Consider the following 23,990-nt stretch of genomic DNA (forward strand, 5'->3'; position numbering starts at 1 on the left):
CTATTAATTTCCAATCTAAGTTTTCTTTGCAGTCTAAAAACGTTCTCTGTTTTCTTCTAGATATGGCCTCTCTGGCAGTGATGTCCTGGATAATGTAGCATATGCTCGAGGGTTCAACACAGACCACCAGACCCAGCTCCTTTATCAAGCATCAGCCATGATGGTGGAATCTAGGTATGTGCTCAGTAGAAGACACAGAGTATGGCCCAGACCCATTACCCTGAATCTTATATAGGCTATTTGGCCAAATTGATAGTAACTTGAATTAGAAATGGGGAGATTTAAGTTTTAGTTCTAGTTTGACACTGTTACATTGTGGTTCAGGTCAAACATTGTTAAGAAATGAAGCCATAATTCACTTGAACTTACTGGAAACTTGTTATGTAGTGCCTCAGACAAGAATGTTGTAAAAAAATTTTTTTTTTTTTTTAAAGATTTATTTATTTGAGAGAGAGAGAGAGCATGAGAAGTGGGAGGGTCAGAGGGAGAAGCGGGCTCCCTGCTCATGCGGGACTCAATCCCAGGACTCCAGGGTCATGACCCGAGCCGAAGGTAGTTGCTTAACCAACTGAGCCACCCAGGCATCCCTGTAAAAATTGTTTTAATAAAACATTTATAGGGGCGCCTGGATGGCTCAGCAGGTTAAAGCCTCTGCCAGGGTCCTGGGATCAAGCCCCGAATCGGGTTCTCTGCTCAGCAGGCAGCCTGCTTCCCCCACCCCTCTCTGCCTATCTCTGCCTACTTGTGATCTCTGTCAAATAAATAAAATAAAAATCTTTTTAAAATAAATAATAAAACATTTATATACGAGTATAGCTGAATATGAAAGTTTAAGGTAGCGAGGAAGGGAACATAATCTGACACAGGCTAGAAATAAGCTTCATAGAGTCCTTGTTCCCTGTAGGTATGCGCTGCTCATTGTAGACAGTGCCACTGCCCTGTACAGAACGGACTATTCAGGTCGAGGGGAGCTTTCAGCCAGGCAGATGCACTTGGCCAGGTTTCTGCGAATGCTTCTGCGACTTGCTGATGAGGTAAGGTGTATCGGGACAGAGAATGCCTAATTTTCAGGGGCCTCACTGGGAGGCCAGAACATCAGGGCCTGGTTTCCCAGATAGGAAGAGGTGTATTAATCATTCATTACTTTGTGGGGGAAGGGGTGGCAGCAGTAAGGTCCTTTGAATGGCCACAAAAAATGACATTTATCCTTTCTCCATCAGTTTGGTGTGGCAGTGGTAATCACCAACCAGGTGGTAGCCCAAGTGGATGGAGCAGCCATGTTTGCCGCAGATCCTAAAAAACCTATTGGAGGAAATATCATTGCTCACGCTTCAACAACCAGGTAAAGTGAACAGATAGGTGACTTTGTCTTAGAATGTCATAGTAACTGAAGTGGACGTGAAGATCTGAATTTCCATTTAAATCCAGTCAATGCTACCACAGGAGTCATTGTTAAACGTTAATTGTCATGGTCTAATTAGTGCATATGTTTGCTTTCAGTTTATAAAGGAATTAAAAGCCCTCAGATATGCAAGACTGCATATGAAGGATATGCCTCTCCCTCATTATTAAGAAAGTAATTGTTTCAATATGAAAAATCCACTAAAGTTGGAAGCAGGGTAGGAGTGGATTCCTCCAAGTTGGAAATGCCCCTAGGGGATACAGAAAGATTCCCCAGAGTCCTAGGAAGTATATAGGTCTGAAAAAAAATCTAGAGCTACTATAAATAAGACAAAGATTTTTAAACTGTAACTTTGTCGGTTTTTTTGGTCAGACTGTATCTGAGGAAAGGAAGAGGGGAAACCAGAATCTGCAAAATCTACGACTCTCCCTGTCTTCCTGAAGCTGAAGCTATGTTTGCCATCAATGCAGATGGAGTGGGAGATGCCAAAGACTGAAACATTGAGGTTTTTCCTGTGATAAACCTCAAGTGCTACAGCCTGATGGAGAGGACTGCTCCCTGGGGTTCTTCATAGGCTTCTTCCTGTTCTGACTGCCAGAAAAGGGCTTCTGGAAAAACAGCTATTGTATCAGCTTTTCTGATGGTGTAAACAGGAGACAAGGTCAGTAGTCACAAACTGATCTGAAATGTTTATTCCGTCTGGAGTGTATTAATTTCTTTGTGAATTATTTCAAGGGCAGTAAAAGAATACCTTTGACATAGTGCCTTGGGTTGACTCGGGAGTAATGGTTGTCTACTGGACAATCTTTAGTTTTCTTGCAGACATAAGCTGGGGAGACTGGATTCTTCTCTCACTGTTCGAATAATGTTGAAATGCCTGTGTGGCAAAGAAAGTGGTTCTTTTCTGCCGATAAAACTCTCGTCAGTCAGAAACAGTTTAAGTTAGTTTGCCTGAATTATGTAAGAATTTTTTAGTTAAGGGCTATGGGGCAGGCCTACTGGAACACCAGCCATCCAACTGTCTGCTTGCTTGGGTTTTTAATTGCCAAGAGTAACTCAAGATAATTTTGGAATCTTAAGCATTTAGGGGCTCTTTAAGTAGATTTAGTGTAGAGCTGCTAATAAAGCAGTTATTTGTGCTGTTTACAGGAGCTGTTCTTGTATAAACTGAATATTTCAAGATAGGACCTTCAAAATAACTTTTGGCACTTGAGTGATCAGTTTCTATTGCTTTAAAATTGAAAATTTTAGGGATGCCTGGGTGGCTCAGTTGGTTAAGCAGCTGCCTTCGGCTCAGGTCATGATCCCAGCGTCCTGGGATCGAGTCCCACATCGGACTCCTTGCTCGGCAGGGAGCCTGCTTCTCCCTCTGCCTCTGCCTGCCATTCTGTCTGCCTGTGCTCGATCTCTCTCCCTCTCTCTCTGACAAATAAATGAATAAAATCTTAAAAAAAATAAATAAATAAAATTGAAAATTTTAAAGGGAAGTCATATATTCAGTTGGTAATTATCCTTCAGGCTAATAGAGATTATTACAAGATGAATATCCCATGACTTTCCAATGGCCTTTATGAGTCTTATGTTGTAGAGCCCTGATATTTGTCCGGATTATTCTACTTTAGGGAATTGAGATCATCCTCCCCTTCTCTTTCAGACTTATACTCAGGATGGCTTTTAACCAGCTCTTTGAAATTCAGAGGGCCTGGCAGCTAGTACTGGGAGGAAAGGCACAGAAAATCTCTGCTGTTGCTGTGTTGATCCTACTGTATTTAGGGAGATAGGAAGACAGTCAATTTAATGCAGCTTTGCTTAAAGAATGGAGTACCTCTCCAGTCTTGTCTTTCATTTCTATACCACATAACAAACCTGGGATGGTAGAGTAAGCCAGGGTGACAGAATCTGGAATGGAAGCTTGGTTCTTATATAAAAGCATGTAAGTCCTATAAACTTACCTCAATTATTCTTATAGGTGAATTAGTTTATCAGGTGAGATTATGCTTTGTGCTGTTAGCCCTAAGAGTAAAACAGTTGGAATAGGCCTTGTTAGGCTAAAAGAAGCTCTCTGGGTTGTACATAACTAAAAACCCAAGAGTTTAAACTTTTTGGTGCTATTTTTCTGTTTGTCTGCAGTAGTTTCAGTAGTAGAAAACAATTACAGAAATGTCAAGCAAGAAAGCGGATGGCAAACATAAGGGGAATATAGTCAAATTTGGTTTATTTCAGGTTTATACCAAAATAGATTCCAGGCAACTCCTTAAGATCATTGTTTCACAGTCTCATAAGCCTTATGCACTGGTGTCCTTCCAAAAGCTGCCGGGACTCTGGAAGTGCAGTGGTTCAGCTCCTCAGCCCAGGAATACAGTTAGAATCCACATGATAGATAAGAGGGCAATATCCATGGGCTGCCCTGACCTTTCCTTTTACCCTGATAGGGTATAAGAACGATATAGTTTGGTTTTAAATATTGATAGAAAAGATTAGCGAGTACAAGTTCTGTTTTGTTCTTAGAGCTCTTTGAAGTTCACCTACCTCATCAGTAGGCTGAAGGCAGCTGTCAGTGCTATATATATATATATATATGTATATATATATAACTCTTGATTTTTCAAGAATTCACTTAAGACAAGTATAGAAATCCAGGCCTTAAGTACTTCCCCAATTTCAGATAAAATAAGGGACTAGAATAAATTAACCAGTGGGCAGTGGGAAAGAAACTGGGGAATGGTTATGGATACCAGTCAGACCCAGGAGTCAGGACCATCACTTAAGCAGTCTTAGATTCCTGATGATCTAAGCAGGGCAGTCTCCCTCAAGTCATGAAGGCCACTGAAATGTGATTATTCTCTTAAAATTATTTCCAGTTCTTCCAAGTCCTTCTGGAAAGCTGAATCCTAGGGAGACAAGAAAGACTAGGCCTCAAAAATCTAAGCCAACTCCCAAACCACTGATAACTTCCCTTCTGAGCTCTGTTATCAGTCTTTAACCGACCTTCCCAAAATAGCTTGCAGCCTATGAAATCTGCCTCCTCCCCAAGGTGAGATATATACAAAGACCACTACATGCAAAAGTGTAAACTCTCTTTTATAGGGAAAATAAAACCTCAAGGGAAGATTTTCTTCCCTGGAAAAGTTCAAATGATTCAATAATGGAACCTAGTATTAGAGAAGCTCTTCAAAGTATTACCTCATTGGTGACATCTGGCAACTCCAGGGCTAACTTCATCCATTGTCTAGCTTCAGAGTTTTTTCCTAGTTCTCTGTAGCACTGAGAAGAGACAACAGTGAAAACCTGGGAGAAACGCCACCAGGAAACTGAACTTTCAGGACTTCCCATAATATATCAACATGTAATTTCATCTACGTTGAAAAAAGCAGTTGAGTTTACCTTGGAAATATATACCCTCCCTGCTTTAGAAAATCCTGGCTGTAGTTCTTCAGCCTAGAAAAGGAAACAAGGCATTTCAGGGAATTACCAAATTCAAGTCAGGCTGAAGTTTATTAAATAGAGCTTTCCAGGGACGCCTGGGTGGCTCAGTTGGTTAAGCGGCTGCCTTCGGCTCAGGTCTTGATCCCAGCGTCCTGGGATCGAGTCCCACATCGGGCTCCTTGCTCAGCGGGGAGCCTGCTTCTCCCTCTGCCTGCCACTCTGTCTGCCTGTGCTCATGCTCTCTCTCTAACAAATAAATAAATAAAATCTTAAAAAAAATAAAATAAAATAAATAAATAGAGCTTTCCAGTCCTGGCCTGGGGAACTCTATTTTTATAAGCTGTCCAGGTGGTTCTTTTTCCTTCAACAGGCAAGCCTAAAATCGCAACCTACCAGAAATCCCTCCCTTCTTTCCCAATACCTTCAGGAAGCTTTGGAGGGCATCCTGCACAGTGGCACTGAGAGGGCTTTCAAACAAAGCTGCAGCAGTTTTTTTTTCTAGCCAGCTCAGGTGAGAGACCTGCCACCAAAAGATCCAAGTGTGAATTAAAAAAAATGTGGTCTGTTTTTGAGAGAGAGAAAACTGAGGAGGGCAGGGGGCAGAGGGAAAGAGACTCTCAAGCAGATTCCCTGCTGAGCTTGGAGCCTGACAGAGGCTCAGTCTCACGACCCCGAGATCACGACCTAAGCCAGAACCAAGAGTAGGGAGTTTAACCACCTGAGCCACCCAGGTGCCCCAGAAGGCAGCTTACCTGGTAGCACCACCTGCCGAGGAGAAAGTGAGCCATAGGGTTTTCTGGCTGGAGAGCGATGGCTTTGTCCACATGCTCCTGAGGGGGGAAATGTAAATATAAATTGACATCAGAGTTGCTAAAGGAAGAAGAACAAGTCGTAGAGACTATAGGAACACGTTTTGCAAGGAGCAAGGGAAGAGCAAGGAATCTGGACTAGAGCAGCACCAGGGAAGGAAGAGAAGCCTTTCCTCACCTTGAAGCTAAAGCCACTCTGGATGCGCCTCTGGATGCTCTCATGCTCAGCCAGCTGACCACAGAGCACCGCGTACCTAAGGGGGAAAGCCGTAGCAAGCTCGGGGACAAGGAATGGGCTTCCCATCCACTGCCCCCAACCCCTCAAGTAAAGCTGAAAACAGCATCTCTGTATGTACAAAATTCCTCTTTTCACAGATCTGTGGTCCTAGTTCACATTCTTTAGCAAACAGTTGTAGGCTCACAATTCTCCAAAGTATGCTAGGTATAAAAAAGTGGGGTCCACCAGTCAACTTCTCATACTTAACATTTAGGCAGTGTCTCAGTCCAAGTCTCCACAAGTTTCCCCCTATAAATAACCATTAGGGGTCATAAAAACTTAAAAAGCAGATCTCTAATAATCAGCATCAAAATGTAAGGGACCTAAGTACATTGGTTCTTATCTCTGGAGCAGACACTAAAAGGTCTCATTGGCTTTAAAAGCATACAGGCATGTCCTTCGGAAGCTATACTCCAGGACAAACTAGGATGGGATAGATACTCTACGAAATTCTAATGTTAATTTGGGAACCAAGAGAAGCAGAGGAAGAAAGTCCACATCCTTCCTTCCATGGGGAACAAAACCCCCAGCTTCCCATCTTCTGTCTTCAAAAACAAAGGCCTCACTACCCTATCCCCCCACATTGTTTCTAGAAGCACAGCTGACATTAAATGAGTGTCTAGAGACCCAAGGTGCTTTTTCATATATTCAACAAATACTGGGGTGGCAGGGAGGGATTTCTATCTAACATTTCCAGAGGCTCGTTTCTGTATTTCCTCCAAAAAGCCACTCCTTAAGAATAAAGTGTAACGGGACGCCTGGGTGGCTCAGTTGGTTAAGCAGCTGCCTTCGGCTCAGGTCATGATCCCAGCGTCCTGGGATCGAGTCCCACATCGGGCTCCTTGCTTGGCGGGGAGCCTGCTTCTCCCTCTGCCTCTGCCTGCCACTCTGTCTGCCTGTGCTCGCTCGCTCTCCTCTCTCTCTGACAAATAAATAAAATCTTAAAAAAAAAAAAGAATAAAGTGTAAGACCAGTTTCCATCCTTGGGCGTCCAGGAGCCCCAAGGAAATCCAGAGAAGTGGCAATGACCTGGCCTCTGAGAAGAGCTCTTGCAGAGACAATCTTAGGACAGAAATATGGAAAGCAAAGGAGAGGTGAGAAGGGAATTTTCAATAAAACTGAGGTGCTGGAACCAGGCCCCAGGACATGAGTTGGCCTTAACCCATGGAAGTTGGCAGAACTTTGCCTCTCAGGAGACAACAAAAGCAGGGCTGATGTTTTTGTAAGGTAATAAACTAAACTTCCTGGGGTTGAGCTCACATTCATTTTAACTCATGCAAGCCAAGCAAAGAAGCCAAAGTCTACCACCAGCCAGGGACTGCAGTCAGGGGAAAAAAGAGCTTGTGCAGGACACGGGAGCCACCCTCCCTGAAGAGCCAAGAACCCACACATTTTGTAGCAAGGATGACTCTTAAAAAGCTACGCATTTCTCTAAGCCCCAACAACAGCAGATCTTCGAATTCCCCCTTGCCTCACTCCCAGAGCACTTTCCAGTGAAAACTCCCCTGAGTCCCTGGTTTGGATTAGGCCCAGCCATATGATAATAAAGGCCAGAGCTCCCTCTTCTGTTTCCTCAGGCAGAGAAATGGCTCTCTAACTCATGCTAGCTCGTTCCAGGACTCTGCAGGGGTTTCTTACCACTGGTGACATTCAGCATTCTCATCCCCCTTCCCCAGGGCAGCCTCCGCTTCTTCTTTTCCTGTAGGGACAAAGGTGATTCTGAGTTCATAAGCGCTCCCATGCAGACTTCGACATGAGGGGCTGTGGCGAGAATGACTGCTCTAGCCCTTACCAATCCCTACCCAACCTGGATTTGTCTGGCATAATTTTGAATTTGAGCAGAATGAAAAGCTACAAATAGCTTCCCAGGGATAACTTCGGCTTTACCTCATTCTTTTCCCTATCTCTCTCGTCAACTGCCCAATTACCTTCTTTTTATAACACCCACCTGATGTGTTCAAAGTTGTTGGAGTTTTGGGGTTTTTTTGTTTGTCCAAGCATTGGGGGATAGGAGAGAGAATCTCAAGCAGAGAATGTTCTGAGCGGAGAGCCCCATGTGGAGCTCGACCTCACAACCCTGAGGTTATGACTTGAGCCAAAACCAAGAGTCTGGGGCGCCTGGGTGGCTCAGTGGGTTAAAGCCTCTGCATTCAGCTCAGGTCATGATCCCAGGTCCTGGAATGGAGCCCCTCATCGGGCTCCCTGCTCCCTCCTCTCTCTCTGCCTGCCTCTCTGCCTACTTGTGATCTCTCTCTGCCAAATAAATAAATCTTTAAAAAAACAAAACAAAACCAAGAGTCCAACACTCACCTGACTGAGCCACCCAGGCATCCCTCAAAGCATTTTAAGAGTTTATTTATTTTTTTTTTTTAAGATTTACTTATTTGACAGAGAGAGAGAGATCACAAGTAGGCAGAGATGCAGGCAGAGAGAGAGGGGGAAGCAGGCTCCCCGCTGAGCAGACAGTCTGATGCGGGGCTCGATCCTAGGACCCGAAGATCATGACCCAAGCCAAAGGCAGAGGCTCAACCCACTGAGCCACCCAGGCACCCCAATATTTTATTTATTTTTTTGACAGAGAGAGACACAGCGAGAGAGGGAACAGAAGCCCAGGAGTGGGAGAAGGAGAAGCAGGCTTCCCACCATGCAGGAAGCCCAATGTGGGGCTTAAACCCAGGACCCTAGGATCATGACCTGAGCTGAAGGTAGATGCTTAACAACTGAGCCACCCAGGTGTCCCTCAAAGTATTTTAAACATAAAAGAACCCAATGGTTGGCACGCCTGGGTGGCTCAGTGGGTTAAAGCCTCTGCCTTCAGCTCGGGTCATGATCCCAGGATCCTGGGATCGAGCCCCGCCTCGGGATCTCTGCTTAGCAGGGAGCCTGCTTCCTCCTCTCTCTCTCTCTGCCTGCCTCTCTGCCTACTTGTGATTTCTGTCAAATAAACAAACAAAAGAGACCTTATCCTAGGGGGGTATAGGCATGCTCTAGGGTGTCCATGAATGCCTCTGAAGTTGTATAAAAATTTAGGTGCATGTGTATTTTATTGAGGAGAGGGTCTACCTTGCCTTTTGATCAAATTCTCAGAAGACTGTGATCTAAAAACAATCGCATCTCTATGCCAAAACTCCTCACCAGAGCCGAATGTCTGACCAGAAATGACATTCATTTAGTTTCCAAAGCACCAAGACTGACAAATCAAGGCCTACACACATGAAAGCTCTTGACAAGGATCTCCTATGCAGTCATGTAGTCTGGAGCCTTCTAGCTGAGGAACATCATGCCTACAATACTGGAGAAAAGAGCACACTGCCAAATGGGACTTCTTTGATTAAAATGGAGAGCACTTCAAAGGGAATGTGGAGAAGATGGGGCAAAAGTAATGGGTTGAGGTGATAGTCTGGCTGATGTGAAAGGTTTCCTCATGTTTAAATGATAGTAACAACAGTAAGATGTTGTATATCCAACAAATACATTTTTAAGTTGGCTGATGAGAAACGCCACCGCCAACCCCCTCTCCACCCCCTGCAGCTTAACCTCCCCCCCCCTTTTTTAAATTTATTTATTGGACAGAGATCACAAGCAGGCAGATAGGCAGGCAGAGAGAGAGAGGAGGAAGCAGGCTCCCCGCTGAGCAGAGAGCCCGATGTGGGGCTCGATCCCAGGACCCTGAGATCATGACCCGAGCTGAAGGCAGAGGCTTTAACCCACTGAGCCACCCAGGCACTCCAACCTCCCCTTTTTAAACAATGACTGTGTATCGCCCCATCCATGAGGGACATTGTCTCTCAGTGCTTTGAAGTGGGCAAAGAAAAAAATCCGCTCTTACTAGAAAGTAAGAGCTGAGCATTCTTTCCTGCCAAGCTAGACAGAGGAGTAAAAAGATACCACATAAGATCCCACAGAATGGCTGCCTCTTGGTGCTCCAACTTTTAGAGATAGAACAAAATGGAAAGGACCATGAAGGATGGTCCTAAAAAGCCAAATTCTAGGGCTTCCAAGGCTGTTCCATCTGTCGTTCAGCAGGAGCAGACTTGCACAGGGGGTCCAAGCTCTGCAGATCAGACCAGAGCACTGACAATGGCTGCTCTAACCATCACCCTACCTCCACTTTTAGGTTTCATGCTGGCCACTGTACTAATAAGTGATGATCAATGGGGGTGCTGGGGTTAAGCTTCAACTCTTGGTTTTTGGCTCATGATCTCAGGGTGGTGAGATCAAGTCCCATGCTGGACTCCACATTTCCCTCTCTCTTCCCCACCCCCCCACAACCCTGCTCACGCTCTCTAAAATAAATAAAATCTTAAAAAAAAAAATAAAAATCAACAATCGAAAGGAAAGATTCTTGTTGGTACCAAGGAGTCCAAATACCAGCCCAAAAGCTCATCAGAATCCTTACCTCAAATTTAGGAGGGAACACAGAAACTTTTGAAAAGAAAGAAGCAAAAAGTAATTAAGCACCTTCTGTTAAAACCTGGAGATTTTTCTGATGATTTGCCTCAATAAACATTCAACTCAACTGACCTGTTCTTTCTATACTGACAATTCTACAAATGCTTGAAACAATGACCTTGAGGTATTGTCAGATTCTACATTAGCAAAGATTCGATGTGTCTAAGTGAGGAGGTAGACATATCCACTTTGGAAAGTTAACTTTAGGTATCTAACTGAAACACAAGACCTAGAAGCCCATGGACAGTACCCGACTTGTGTGTGGGTAGGCAGGACCCATCTTCCCCACAAAACCAGTCATTTTTCAAAGTCCCAGGATTCTCAGTGACATGACAGATTGGGACAAGCCCTGAGTTTGGCATCATTCATATGCACCCTATCCGCCAAGACACAGACTTTGGCAACAGTTTTTAAGTAGATCCCAAGGACTCCTAAGCTAGCAGCATTCTTCCAAACCGCTGCTCACAGGCTCTCACCAAACATAGTCTGCTGATACTCTCAGAGAACACCTGCCTCAAAGGCTCCATAACTCAAACCAGATTCCTAAGCAGCAGCAAAAAAAAAAAAAAAAAACCTTTCAGATTAAGAAAACAGGCTTTGCCCTCTCCTGCAGGTGGGGAGTGAGAACAATTATCCAAGTATGCTACAGCTACCCCTAAAAACATTTGCCCCGGTATTAATCACAATGTGCAGGGAAGCAGTGACCACTGTCTAAAAAAGGAAGCAGAAGTCCCTGGGAACCCGAGTTTGTCCCCAGTGAATAACTGAGCCACCACTATCCTGACAGCCTATTATCTTGGTGGTTCCCCTGAGCCCCAAACAGATGGACCAGCTCAGCCCCAGAATCAGTCACCTTCCCATCAGGAATCTGTCAGCACTTACCATTTAGGGCATATGACTTCTTCTCGCTCACCTCTTCAGTGAGCTCACACATGTCACTATAGGCCCGGGCCAGGCGCCAGAGAAAGTCCTGCCGGCTTCCATACTGTAGACCAGAGAGGGAGGGATGAGACCCCTCTTCTTCAGCTGCAGAGAACTGGGGCTCTGGCCTTCTACCCAAGCCCTAGGTTTTAGTTTCCAAGCCAGTGTGTTATACACAGACGTCAGGCCAGCCTTATGCACAGCCCTCCGCCCCGACGCGCCCCCACCCGCAGTTAGCTGACCGGTCGGTGATCCGTCATCTCTGCCCAGTAGCTGGCAGAAGCCTCCGAGTGAGGGCACACTGTGAGGAGCAAAGCTCAACTCCAACACGAAATGCGACACAATGAGTCTGGCTGACACAATGAAAAATGTGAATTCTCACATTTCCCAAGAAAAGGAAACATTCTAACTCTGGGACATTTATACCTGGGTGTGCATAAATCCTTGCAGTGAACCAGAAAAGGGAACTGTGGTTGAGTGACCTCCACACTTGTCACTCGTGATGGAAACTTCAAGTAGGGCAAGCAGCTTAGGCTCTGCCACAAGGGAAATAGAAGAGGAAAAAAATATTCCAGTTCTTTTCACACTTCTCTCCACTCTGAGTGGTAGAGCTCTTTTGCAACAGCTCTCTAGGAGGCAGAGGGCTGTGGGGAGGCGGCTCGGGGCAGGCGGTACACCCAGGCCCACAGGACATGCAAGTCTGGGGGATGCGTGCAGAAGCAGCCAGCTCACCCCCGCTTTCCCTTCCTATGGCCTCCGGCAGGCTTGTAAGCGCCACCGGCCTTCCCCCACTCCCAGGGCTTGTGGGGCCAGTGCGGGCAGACAGACTGCCGGAGCCTTACCGCCAGCTTGTTGTTGAGCAGCAGCTGGAAGCCCTCCCGCCTGTCCTGCTCGCCGCCCTGGTGCAGCTCATCCGCCTGCTGCAGGAGGGGCAGCACATCCTCCAGGCCCAGGGAGCCTGCAGTGTCCAGGGCTCCGGCCACCGGGCCTGATGCCACCTCCAGCTCCAGGTCCAGAGAGTCCCTTCTCCCGATCTTCACAGTCTCACAGCTCACTTCATCTTCCCCATCATCACTTTCTCTGTCAGAGTCCCGCTCATAGTCAGACTCAGCATTGGCTGTGGTATAACTGGGGCAGAGAAACAGAAGTGACAGGGTCAAGGGAGATTCTTTTTTTTTTTTTTTTTTAAGATTTTATTTGACAGGCAGGCGGGGTGGGGGCAGGGTGGAGCAGGCTCCCCGCTGAGCAGAGAGCCTGTTGCGGGGATTGATCCCAGGACCCTGAGATCATGACCTGAGCCAAAGGCAAAGGCTTAACCCACCGAGCCACACAGGAACTCCAATGGAGTTTATTTTGCCTCAGAGCTCTAGGGCTGCCTCCCACCCACAAAGAGGGACTCCTGCTGTCCGGAGCACCAAGTAAAAACCATTTCTAGCACATAGGGGCAGAGAAAGCTTCCTATGGGAACCACAGACTGGCAAAATGATCCCGGAGGGAAAGTGACCAGCTGGGGGCACTGGGGCAGTCAGGGTCAATATGAGACGATCCCCACCCCCATCCCCGCCCTGCAAGCGATCAAGTCGGCCAGAGAATCAGAAAAAAAACAGAAGGCTAGAAAGAAGCCTAGAAAGGAATTTACCAAAATGTTGCTAATAGATCTCATGGTAGAAGAATTAAAGGAAGTTTTTCTATTTTTTAACATTACGTATGATTGCTTTAGTGAGCATACATTCTTTTAAGTAAAAAAGAAAGAAATACTTAAGATAAAAACCATTATGTAAGTGGAGCTGATCTCCTGAGCTGGGCGGCTCACCAGGCTAAGGGTGTGTCGGTCATTTTTGCCTTATCAGCCAAAAGCACCGCCAGAAACAACATGGGTGGGTGCCAGCCTCCAAGGCCACGGGCAGCCCAAATATCTACATCTTCTTTCTCAATTCTCGGTATACCTCTGTCCTAAGTCAGCAACCAAACCTAAACCACAATAGGAGTAGCCCTTGGAAACCTTAGGAACTTGCTGGGGTGGGGAAAGGCCACTTTGCAGCTGGAATCAGGAGAGGAGGAAGACGGAAACAGAAGTGCCTGCGAAGATTTCTCTGGGGCCGCCAAAAGCCAGGCAGGCGTGTCCCTGGAACCCCCTGCCTTGATGCACTCACTGAAGGGGAGGCCGCGTTTCTGTTGGATCTCAGCCTTCACCGGGGGCAAATTAGGGTGTTCTCCCTAACTGCCAACTGAATCAGACAAAAACTGAGCAAAGGACAAGGTCAGACTTCCAGGGTCCAGAAGCAGACACCAGAGAAGCCTCCAGACCTGAGTGAAGGAAAAGTAGCTTCTATCAGAGCCAGAAGGTTCTGAAGCACAGGGAAGATCTTAGGGTCACTTAGGGATAGGCCTTCCTCCATCCTAGAATGAAAGACAGGGACAGGATACTGAGCTGGCACAAAACAGACCTGAAGAAGAGATGAGAAAGGCACCTACAAAGACAGGGCAAGACAGCGCAAGACAGCGTCAAGTACGGCTGCAAGTGGTAGGCCAGAGAGCCACACACAACAAGGAGACGGGCTCCACCCAGAAGGTACCAAGTAAGCAAACAGACCGAGTTCCCAGTCTGTGCCGCTGCTTCACAGAGGAGCTTCCAGACTCATCTAAAAAAGGGCTCCAGGAACCTGTAGGGTATTGACTTTAGCTACGCCTTGCTTTTTAAGATGTTATCCAAGTTCCTTCCCCTCTAGCAATGGGCACGAGAAACATTAGAAATTAGAGGCACAGGAAAAGTGGCAGAGGTTTTACAACCAACCTGAGTGGTGATGAACAAGACCACACAGAGGCAGCCTAGACAGACTCCCAACCAATTCTGAAGCCTTGGACAATAACCTGCCCAAATGAGAAAATCAAATCAGAGTCTACCAGCGCCTCTACTCAGCCCAGCCAGACCAAAGGCATGATGGATAAATGGGTTAATATGGGGTAAGGAGACAGAGTCTTGTACCCTATTGTTAGAAGGAAAGGGAGACACCATTGCCTGAACTCCCTCCAATGAGGAGTTCAAATCAGGAGTCTCCCGGGGAGGGACCCTTGCTCTGATCACTTCTAGTGAATAGCAATCAGCAGTCTCTCTCCCGGGAGCTCACGTGGCTGAGGAATGGGAGTGATCAGGAAGGACTCCGGGGCCACCCACAGAGTAAGAGCTGGTGGAGCCAGTGAGGCAGGGAGGCCCCAGTGAGGCTGAACAGTGAGGAGGCCTTTTTGGCACCTCAGCCCCACTTCAGGGAGCTCTGCCTTGCTAACCTGCACCCCGCTGGCTGCCATGCAGTGGGCGGCCAGACACCTGCTGCCTCAGCACAGACATCAGTCCTGTGAGCTTCCAGGCCTTCCACAGCAACATGGGCTGCGACCCTATGTTCACATTATGCTCTCCCACATGTCAGACCACCAATCCAGCCCGTGGAGAAACCCACCAGAGCAAGGATGGTCCCCTTTGTTTAACATGCCTTACGGCTTTTGACACCTGCCAGGGACTGGCAAGGACCTCTAAAAAGGCTCTTCGGAGCTGTATCCTTGGGTGGGACACATTGTTCCCACATACGGTAGAGAACCCATGGCTCCTTCGGAGCAAGGAGGCCAGAGACGCCCAACTCTACCCCTTGAGGAGAGCCCACAAGTCAGTGATCAAGGACTCAGTTACACACATATCCCCTTCCGATCATTAAGTTTCCTTCTTTTGACTCCTCCTAAGCCCCATTAGAGGGGCTGAGCTAAAGCATTCAAAGACAACCAGGCATAGGGGACCCTCAGTGGTGGGGAAGATAAGACCAACCTAAATGAAGTAATAAATGCCCAAGAAGGAGTGGCAGTGAGGTTGCAGGCAATCTTTTTGGCTGGGATGCCCGGGAAGGCTTGCTGGAGGAGCTGGTGTTTGAGGGCAAGCTGGGTTTTGACCAGGAGAGAAGTAAAGTTACGTTTGGTACAATATTCAGGGAACAAGCCTGTGGACCCACACAGTGACTCTGCCTCTGCCATATTCAGTCAGTCCCCTAGGAGCTCAAAGTTGCTATTTTATGTGGAAGAAAAGGGAATACAGCTTTCGGTGGAGTAGGCTATTCAATGTTCTTAGCTTTTCATCCCTCAAAGAAGCACTCCCACAAGTTCAAAGCCATTCCAGAGTTTGGTCTCCTCCCCAAATTCCCCCTTGACCTATATGGCAGTGACCATGACAAAAAGAATTATTCACCATGGGCACTGCCCCAGAGAGTGCCAGCTAAACCGGAGTCTTGCACCAACTCCACCACGTACCACACCAGCAGCTTCTACATGCCTCCAGATCACTCCTGGGCTGAGTCTGCTCGTAATTAAGAAAGCCACCTTTCCTCTCATCCCATCAGGTGGCTGATAAGCCTGTCCTTGCCCTTAGGGCCTTCACAGCCCCAGTGAGCACCTCAAGCAGTGAAGCTCCTATAAGCTTCCCGGGTTAAATCCTCTGGCTCTCACTGTTGCCCAAACTTTGTACAACTTTCTTTCTTAAGATTTATTTACTGGAGGGGCGCCTGGGTGGCTCAGTGGGTTAAAGCCTCTGCCTTCAGCTCAGGTCATGATCTCAGGGTCCTGGGATCGAGCCCCGCATCGGGCTCTCTGCTCCACAGGAAGCCTGCTTCCTCCCCTCTCTCTCTGCCTGCCTCTCTGCCTACTTGTGATTTCTCTCTCTCTGTCAAAAAAAAAAAAAGATTTATTTACTGGAGAGGGAGAAAGAGGGAGTGAGCCCATGTGCACAGGCAAGCAGGGGGAGGGGCAAAGGGAGAGGGAGACAATCTGAGCAGACTCCCCGCTGAGCACAGAGCCCTACCCCAGACTCAATCCCACGGCCCTGAGATTATGACCTGAGCCAAAATCAAGACTCGGTCACTCAACCGACTGAGCCACCCAGGCACCCCTTGTACAACTTCTTGAAATCATCATTGAAGGCCCTGAGTTCTACATCACTTTGGGCAGAGCTGTGACCTTTCCTGTTCTACCCTCTTACAAACGTTAAGTTTCCCACCCAAGTGACCTGCTTGAATGGGTTGCATACAAATGCTCCTTAAGTCTCAAGGCCCACTACCAATTACTTTGTCCTTCTCTTCAGTCCAGATATTCCAGATATGCCAAATACAAATTCCATTTTTGCCCTTGACAATGTAGGTAACAGGGATCAGAGAACTCTGACAACAGTAGTCACAAAGGGAGGACTAGAGCTCTTACCGAGACGGCTTGTGCAAGAGGAGCCTGGGCAACCAATAATCAAACCCAGGACAGATCCCCAATGGCAGGAATATAGAAAAAGAGCGAACTGTTATTCTCCATTTTCCTAGGAAACCAAATGAGGAGAGGCAGGACAGTATATTGTCCCAAACAGAATGAGGCTGAAATTTCTTAAGATGTACTGAACAGATCATACTGCCATGGGTAGATCTTCCCTGGGCCGTGAGCTGTGGCAGCCCTCAGTCCATGGGAAGAACTCCCAAGGGCTCCATGGGCTAGGTCTTCCCGTAAAGGCCTTTCCGTGCCCCCACAACCAAGCCATGCCATAGATCACAGACCCCCTAACCCCTGCGGATGAGCACCGCTGAGCCTGCAGTTAATAGCTGTGTAACTCTGGGCAAGGCATCGAGCCTCACTGAGCAGAAAAGCCTCTCTGTCAGAAAAGGAAGAAGAGGGGCGCCTGGGTGGCTCAGTGGGTTAAGCCGCTGCCTTCGGCTCAGGTCGTGATCCCAGGTCCTGGGTTCAAGCCCCACATCGGGCTTTCTGCTCAGCAGGGAGCCTGCTTCCTCCTCTCTCTGCCTGCCTCTCTGCCTACTTGTGATTTCTCTCTGTCAAATTAAATAAAATCTTTAAAAAAAAAAAAAAAAAAGAAAGAAAGAAAAGGAAGAAGAGCAGCACCTACTTCCTAGGATCCCTGGGAGGATTAGGTGAGGAAATGGCTCTAAAGTGCTTGGCATGGTGTCTGCCAGAGGAAAAATAAACAGTAGTTACCATCATAAAGTGTTTCAGCTAAAGGACATTGCTAGGATACCTGGGTGACTCAATAGTTAAGTGTCTGCCTTCGGGGGGCGGGGGGGCGCCTGGGTGGCTCAGTGGGTTAAGCTTCTGCCTTCGGATCAGGTATGGTTTCAGGGTCCTGGGACTGAGCCCCGCATTGGGCTCTCTGCTCAGCAGGAAGCCTGCTTTCCACCACCCCTGCCCCCGCCCCGCCGCCTCTCGGCCTACTTGTGCTCCCTCTGTCAAATAAATAAATAAAATCTTTAAAAAAAAAAAAAAAAGGTGTCTGCCTTCAGCTCAGGTCATAATCCCAGGGTCCTGGGATCGAGCCCCACATCAGGCTCCCTGCTCAGCAGAAGGCCTGCTTCTCCCTCTCCACTCCCCCTGCTTGTGTTCCTTCTCTCGCTGTCTCTGTGTCAAATAAATAAATAAAATCTTAAAAAAAAAAAAAAAAAAAGAAGAAGAAGAAGAAGGACATTGCTGCAAAGATCACCCTGAATGGCTGTATGCATGTTTACAGCTGAACCAGTGCTTCTGTCCCAATCTTCTCCTTGGGGAGGAAAAGGTCAGCCTCGAGACCTCACAGAGGAGCTAGCAGCAGACAAGGGCAGAGGCTGCCAATGACAGTGTCCAGCTCCACAACAAAGATAATTCATTCAGACTCCATCCTTGAGACCAAAGTTTCAAAATGGCACTAGTGACTTAAAATCAAAAAGCCCTTAGCCTGAGCATGTTTAGAGGCTGTCCACCAGACTCCTGCCTGCTGTCCTGGCGCACAGTAAGGCCTACGGGCAGAGCTGCTGGGCTACTACGTATTCAAGACAGCTCCCACCTGTGAGGATGGCAAGGGAGCACGAGCAAGCCTCCCATGGGGGAAGAGAGGAGCTTCCAGGAGAGGGGAGCACAGAGCTCAGAGGGCTCTGGAAACCTGGCTCCGCCACTGAGTAAAGGAAATAATGTCATGAAACAACAGTTATAAAGTTCTTGTGATAACACAGCCAAATGCTCAACTGTTACAGGAAACATGAAAATAAAAATTATGGCTACGTAAAAAACCAACTCCGAGAAAAATGACAGATGTAAGCAAAAAGCACTGTTAATATCTCATTTGCCGGGGCGCCTGGGTGGCTCAGCGGGTTAGGCCACTGCCTTCGGCTCGGGTCATGATCTCAGGGTCCTGGGATCGAGCCCCGCATCGGGCTCTCTGCTCAGCGGGAAGCCTGCTTCCCTCTCTCTCTCTCTCTCTCTCTCTGCCTGCCTCTCTGCCTGCTTGTGATCTCTCTCTGTCAAATAAATAAATAGAAAAATCTTTTTTTTTTTTTTTTTATTTGACAGAGAGATCACAAGCAGGCAGAGAGGCAGGCAGAGAGAGAGGAGGAAGCAGGCTCCCCGCTGAGCAGAGAGCCCGATGCGGGGCTCGATCCCAGGACCCTGAGATCATGACCCGAGCCGAAGGCAGTGGCCTAACCCGCTGAGCCACCCAGGCGCCCCAATAGAAAAATCTTAAAAAAAAAAAAAAAAAAAAAAAAAAAATCTCATTTGCCTGAGCGACATAAGGCGGATGGTTTTTCTTGTTTTACCTATTCCTTATTTTATTCATTTATATCCTTACCTTGTGCCCAAGATTACTGACAGCAGCTCAGTGTGAATTTTCCATAGATAAAACGCACTTTTACAAAAGGTCACCTGGCCGAAGTCATAACTGCCTCCAGGAGAAAGGACTCACCCGCCTTCACTCTCAGCATCTGTGAATGTGGCTCCCGAGGTGGCTGTGAAGTAGACAGAGCTGGACCCAGTAGAGTCACTCCTCTCCCGGGCAAACGGGAACCTTCGCCGCCGAGCCACTCTCTGGCTCTCTTCCATGTGGGATCTGAAAGGCGGGTCCCTTTAGAGAGGGTGCCATTAGGTCCCAGCCAGCCCGTCGTTTCCCTCCACGAAGGAACTTCTCACTAATGATGCTCAGTAAGGAGCCAAACACAGAAAATCCTGGGTTTCTACTCTCAGAAGAACAAGAAGGACAGCTCCGGGCCCAGCCCGCACGGCAGCCCAGCTAAGTCAGCATAAAGAACGTCAGCGGCTACAACAGACCAAAAGGAGGGGGGCCCAAAAGCACCATGGAACTTATGGAAGAAGGCAAGGTACGAAGCATACAGCTTCCCTGCCAGTTATGTGAGGAGCTATACAACTGGCTTCTGCCTCTGAGACGGCAGCAAAGGCCAGGACACAGCTCGGCTGAGCAAGCTGCAGGGGCTGAGAGCAGCTGAGGGCCCGAGGGCAGTGGGATGGAAGGCTGCATCACTCACCGGACCTCCCCAACGATCTGGCCAGCCAGGCCCTGCAGGCTGCTCCGCAGCTCCTCTACCTCGCGCCGCAGAGCCGCCAGCCCGGTCAGCAGGAAGTCCAGGCGCTCCAGCACCTCCTCCTGCCCTTCTCTCGGAATGCTGGCCAGCACCACAGCATCTCCAGCCTCCCCGGGGCCTGCCCGCAAAGGCCTCACTGAAGGAAGGACAACACACAGTGACGCTCAGGGGACAGGGTGAGGAAGAGATCTTCAACCTGCAATTTAAGAACACCTGCTTCTCACTGGAGCTTAGTTTACCAAAACCCTTGAGACTCAGACAGTAAATGTTCACAGCTAAGTCCTGTTAACAAGTCTTCGAGTAACTATTCAAAGAAAAAAAAAAAAAGATCCCAGTCTCTACATAAGAGCCCCCTCTGTCCGCAGAAGTTTTCCCGCCAGAGTCTTTAGCAGTACCACACCCCACGGCAGGTAACATAAAATGCTGACAAGAACACAGTACTGGTCGCCTGGGTGGCTCAGTGGGTTAAGCCTCTGTCTTCAGCTCAGGCCATGATCCCAGGGTCCTGGGATCGAGCCCCACATTGGGCTCTCTGCTCAGGGGGGAGACTGCTTCCTCCTCTGTCTCTGCCTGCCTCTCTGCCTGCTTGTGATCTGTCAAATAAATAAAAATCTTAAAAAAACAAAAAACAAAAAAAAGAACACAGTACCTAGAAGGCAGGACACCTGCGCTGCAAAAGGAAAACAAAATCCTTTACCTATCTAGTTCCCAAATACGAGGCAGTCAATACCAGCCACACTGCAGAACTAAAATGGAGCTCAAATTCTGGGCTTTCACTTCACAAAGAGCAAAAGAAACTCTGATCCTCTCAAGGACTTCATGTAGTATCATCAGAGAAGGGCAAAGAGAAAGGAACAGTTACTAAGAGAAAAGCCCACCCACACCCCATGGGAAAAACACCATTCCTGAGCCCTCATTGGAGCTCTGGGTAAATTCCAACAATAAACGCTAATAAAATAGCAGCTCCCCAAGGCCACTGGACTGGAAAATGTAAAAACAGTAGAGAAACCAGGAAGGCAGGACCCACAGTGCAGGCAAACATAAATGTGTTCAAGGACATCTAGTGAGAGTCTAGGCTGGATTACAGCACACACCCGATATTATTCAGGAATGTAGAGCAAGAAAGAGCTCTGGGGGGCACCCGGCTGAATCAGCTGGTAGAGACTGAGATTCCTGATCTTGGGATCATTGAGTTCGAGCCCCATGTTGGGTGCAGAGATTACTTAAATAAAACTTAAAAAAAAACTTTTAAGAAGAAAGAAAGATCTCTGGGAACATTGCCGCTTTCTCCAAACACCTACTGCTAAGAAATTACAAATAAGCCACAAGGACAGACAAGCACTCTTGCAATACTAGGTTACCAACATGTTATAAAATGCTGACAAACAGCTGCAACCAACACGGATAACTCTTTGAAGACTTCTAAAACTAACTTTTCCAATCCATCTGGCATTTGGTAATCAGAGAAACACTCATTCCCAATTAACATAGGGTGACATGATCTCCATGCCTCTCCATTACACACACCTGAGCTGAGGAGAGTGGTTTGAACCAGCCTAAGATGCTTTGCTCAAACAACTTAAGGTAAAAGTTTTCAAAACAAAAACAAAAGCACTACCCATTTCAGCTGTGGCTGGCTTCCAGCAACATTCTGCCTCAATTACAAAACATGCACTCCCACGTCTATGCTGTGCAAGTTCTGGACCAGGTGACCAGGCCCAATCCTACCACTTAACTGCTCTGTGACACCCTGAGTAAAGTTTTTGACTCTCAATTTTCTCCTAAGGATTAAAAAACAAACAACAAACAAACTTGGATGGTCTCCACGTTCCCTTCAAAGTCTAATACATAATTTAATACATAAGCCTCAAGACTTAATTCCCCTAAGATTAGTTTTCCCTTTTGCCTTATTTTGGACTCTTTTCTCTACTTACTAAATCCTTTACCCAACACTAAGCAAGTGCCTTTAAAACATACGTAGCGGGGAGCGCCTGGGTGGCTCAGTGGGTTAAGGCCTCTGCCTTTGGCTTGGGTCATGATCCCAGGGTCCTGGAATCAAGCCCCACATCGGGCTCTCTGCTCGTCGGGGAGCCTGCTTCCCCCTCTCTCTGTCTCTACCTACTTGTGATCTCTATCTGTCAAATAAATAAATAAAATCTTAAAAAAAAAAAACATACGTAGCGGGCGCCTGGGTGGCTCAGTGGGTTAAAGCCTCTGCCTTCGGCTCAGGTCATGATCCCAGGGTCCTGGGATCTAGCCCCACATCGGGCTCTCTGCTCAGCAGGGAGCCTGCTTCCTCCTCTCTCTCTGCCTGCCTCTCTGCCTACTTGTGATCGCTGTCAAATAAATAAATAAAATCTTAAAAAAATATATATATATATGTAGCTCTACTGCAGCCTGAACTAAGAGTTAAAGCTAAACAGCCTTTTCACAATACGCTTTTCTGGGATTACAAGAAAAAGTACAGTAAACTTTACAGAAAAGTGAAATTCTCAGGCACCCCTTCCGTTGTCCCGTCCCACCGCCTCTACTAAAGGCAGCCCGGACCCTAGGCCCATCCGTCAGCCACGACTGTGGCCACAGGGGACCGCTGGGACGTACCCTGGCGTACTGGCTCTGAGGTCTGCGTGTAGCCCAGGGAGTTAGGTAGGCTTTGACTGTGGCCATGGCGCCGGGTCCGCTTCCACCGCTGGCTGTAAAGCGCACACAGGAATCCAAGGCCCGCGGCGGTGCCCAGCAACAGTCCCAACCCGGCTTGGGCGCCGCCCAAGACCCCCAGCCTAGACATGCTGCACCTGCAGCCCACGTGAACCACCGGGAGCGGGCGGCCGGGGACAAGGGGAGAGAAACTCGTGAGCGTGGTCCTCCCACCCCCACCCCATCCTCACCCCAATCCGGATCCTAAGGTTTCCGCCAGATCCCTGTGCCCGACTACGTGCCTCTCACCCAGCTTGGGCGCAGGCGCCCCTCCAGCACACCCGCAGCCCTGATCTCAGAGTCAGGTTTCTGGGCCTCCAACCCCCGCCCCCAACCCCACGACACTGCAGACAACGAACCCCCCGCCCCGGCTGCAAACTCCAGGCCATCCCCCAGCGCCCTCGGAAGACGACCTGGCCCAGCAGCAGACCAGCTCAGACCCTTACCGACCGCTCACAACCAAGGAAGCAGCCCTCACGGCTGCTGCCTCACGCTGTCAATGAGCGTGACGTCATCAAGCCGCGCCAGCGGACCCGCGCGCTGTTGGGAAGGCGCAGTAAATTGACCGCTCTAGGCTCCGTTTCCGCCCAACCTTTTCCCAGGGGGCGGCGCCAGCAGGGAGCGGGAGAGGGGAACCCAGGAGGAAGAAGGGAGGTGGGGAGGAGGAACGCTGGGAGACTTATGGGTCTGATGCTTCCCCAGTACCCCTGCTGGCCAGATGAGGTTCCATTTCCCTCCAGTCACACCAGGTTTCCTGCTGTTCACGAACGTCTTTCTCCCTTTGCGTCTGCTGTCGCTTCTGCCTAGAATAATAACCCGTTGTCCTTCTGGAAAACACCACCCCCTCCCCACCTTTCCTTGACACTATTTGATTTCGGCTTGATTTGCTTATGCAGTTTTACTAGAACCTAGCATTTACTGAGTACAAGACAGTAGCACCCTTGGCAGTTCAAATTAGACCAGATAAATAAATAAATTGGTTACCTTCAAGAGGTCCCGGAGTCACCAGGGCCAGTTTTCACCTAACAGAGACAAATCTCAGCACTAAAAAATCTTAAACCTGGGGCACCTGGGTGGCTCAGTGGGTTAAGCCGCTGCCTTCGGCTCAGGTCATGATCCCAGGTCCTGGGTTCGAGCCCCACATCGGGCTTTCTGCTCAGCAGGGAGTCTGCTTCCTCCTCTCTCTCTGCCTGCCTCTCTGCTTACTTGTGATTTCTCTCTGTCAAATAAATAAATAAAATCTTTAGAAAAAAAAATCTTAAACCTTACATTATCTGTAATACCTCGATCAAGAACAGAATTATAAACTGCTTTTTCATTTCCAGAATGTAAATGAAATTCATTCCTCTAAATTTTAAGCACTTGGGTGAGGCTAAAACTTGAGTTCGTCTCTAATTGCTTAAATTGGTTCAGATACCATTTTGTTTTTTTAAAAATCTATATTCTTCAGGATTTCTGTGCCCGTTGTGAAAATTAATAAAGGGAAACCAAGGGGCAACCATACCACTCAATGTCAGTTACAGGAAGAATTGTCAATTACAGACCCCTAACAGAAGAATCTCAACTGTAGAGAATCATAAATGACAGGCTCCCACAGAAAAAGATGTACATTGCATCCCCTGAAATAAATCGGCTGC

At 47.9% G+C, this 23,990-nt stretch overlaps 2 protein-coding genes across 5 annotated transcripts in view; one reads left to right on the forward strand and one right to left on the reverse strand.

Moving 5' to 3' along the window:
- Positions 1 to 2,164, forward strand: part of RAD51 (RAD51 recombinase) — a 35,633-nt gene extending 33,469 nt beyond the window's left edge. Inside the window, exons 7-10 of the mRNA XM_047738623.1 lie at positions 61 to 174; positions 905 to 1,034; positions 1,221 to 1,342; positions 1,775 to 2,164. Of these exons, the coding sequence (XP_047594579.1) occupies positions 61 to 174; positions 905 to 1,034; positions 1,221 to 1,342; positions 1,775 to 1,898 (490 nt within the window). The 3' untranslated portion in view covers positions 1,899 to 2,164. The remainder of the gene's footprint in view (positions 1 to 60; positions 175 to 904; positions 1,035 to 1,220; positions 1,343 to 1,774) is intronic.
- Positions 2,165 to 3,600: 1,436 nt separating this feature from the next.
- On the reverse strand, positions 3,601 to 22,952 carry RMDN3 (regulator of microtubule dynamics 3). 4 transcript variants are annotated; one of them, XM_047738614.1, is made up of 13 exons: positions 22,800 to 22,952; positions 22,258 to 22,451; positions 19,600 to 19,792; positions 19,023 to 19,166; positions 12,130 to 12,415; positions 11,249 to 11,351; positions 7,553 to 7,613; positions 5,816 to 5,891; positions 5,581 to 5,658; positions 5,250 to 5,348; positions 4,787 to 4,840; positions 4,586 to 4,666; positions 3,601 to 4,293 (listed from the first exon to the last, which is right to left on the reverse strand). In XM_047738614.1, exons 2-13 carry the CDS (start codon positions 22,442 to 22,444, stop codon positions 4,240 to 4,242), a joined length of 1,416 nt encoding a protein of 471 aa, XP_047594570.1. In that variant the 5' UTR covers positions 22,445 to 22,451; positions 22,800 to 22,952; the 3' UTR covers positions 3,601 to 4,239. The 4 variants fall into 4 exon arrangements, with proteins under 4 accessions (XP_047594570.1, XP_047594572.1, XP_047594573.1 ...); XM_047738616.1 differs by having other exon boundaries at positions 22,811 to 22,835; XM_047738617.1 differs by lacking the exon at positions 22,258 to 22,451 and having other exon boundaries at positions 22,800 to 22,948.
- Positions 22,953 to 23,990: the final 1,038 nt, after the last annotated feature.

This window comes from Lutra lutra, chromosome 7 (assembly GCF_902655055.1).
Source record: "Lutra lutra chromosome 7, mLutLut1.2, whole genome shotgun sequence".
Classification (NCBI taxonomy): Eukaryota; Metazoa; Chordata; class Mammalia; order Carnivora; family Mustelidae; genus Lutra; species Lutra lutra.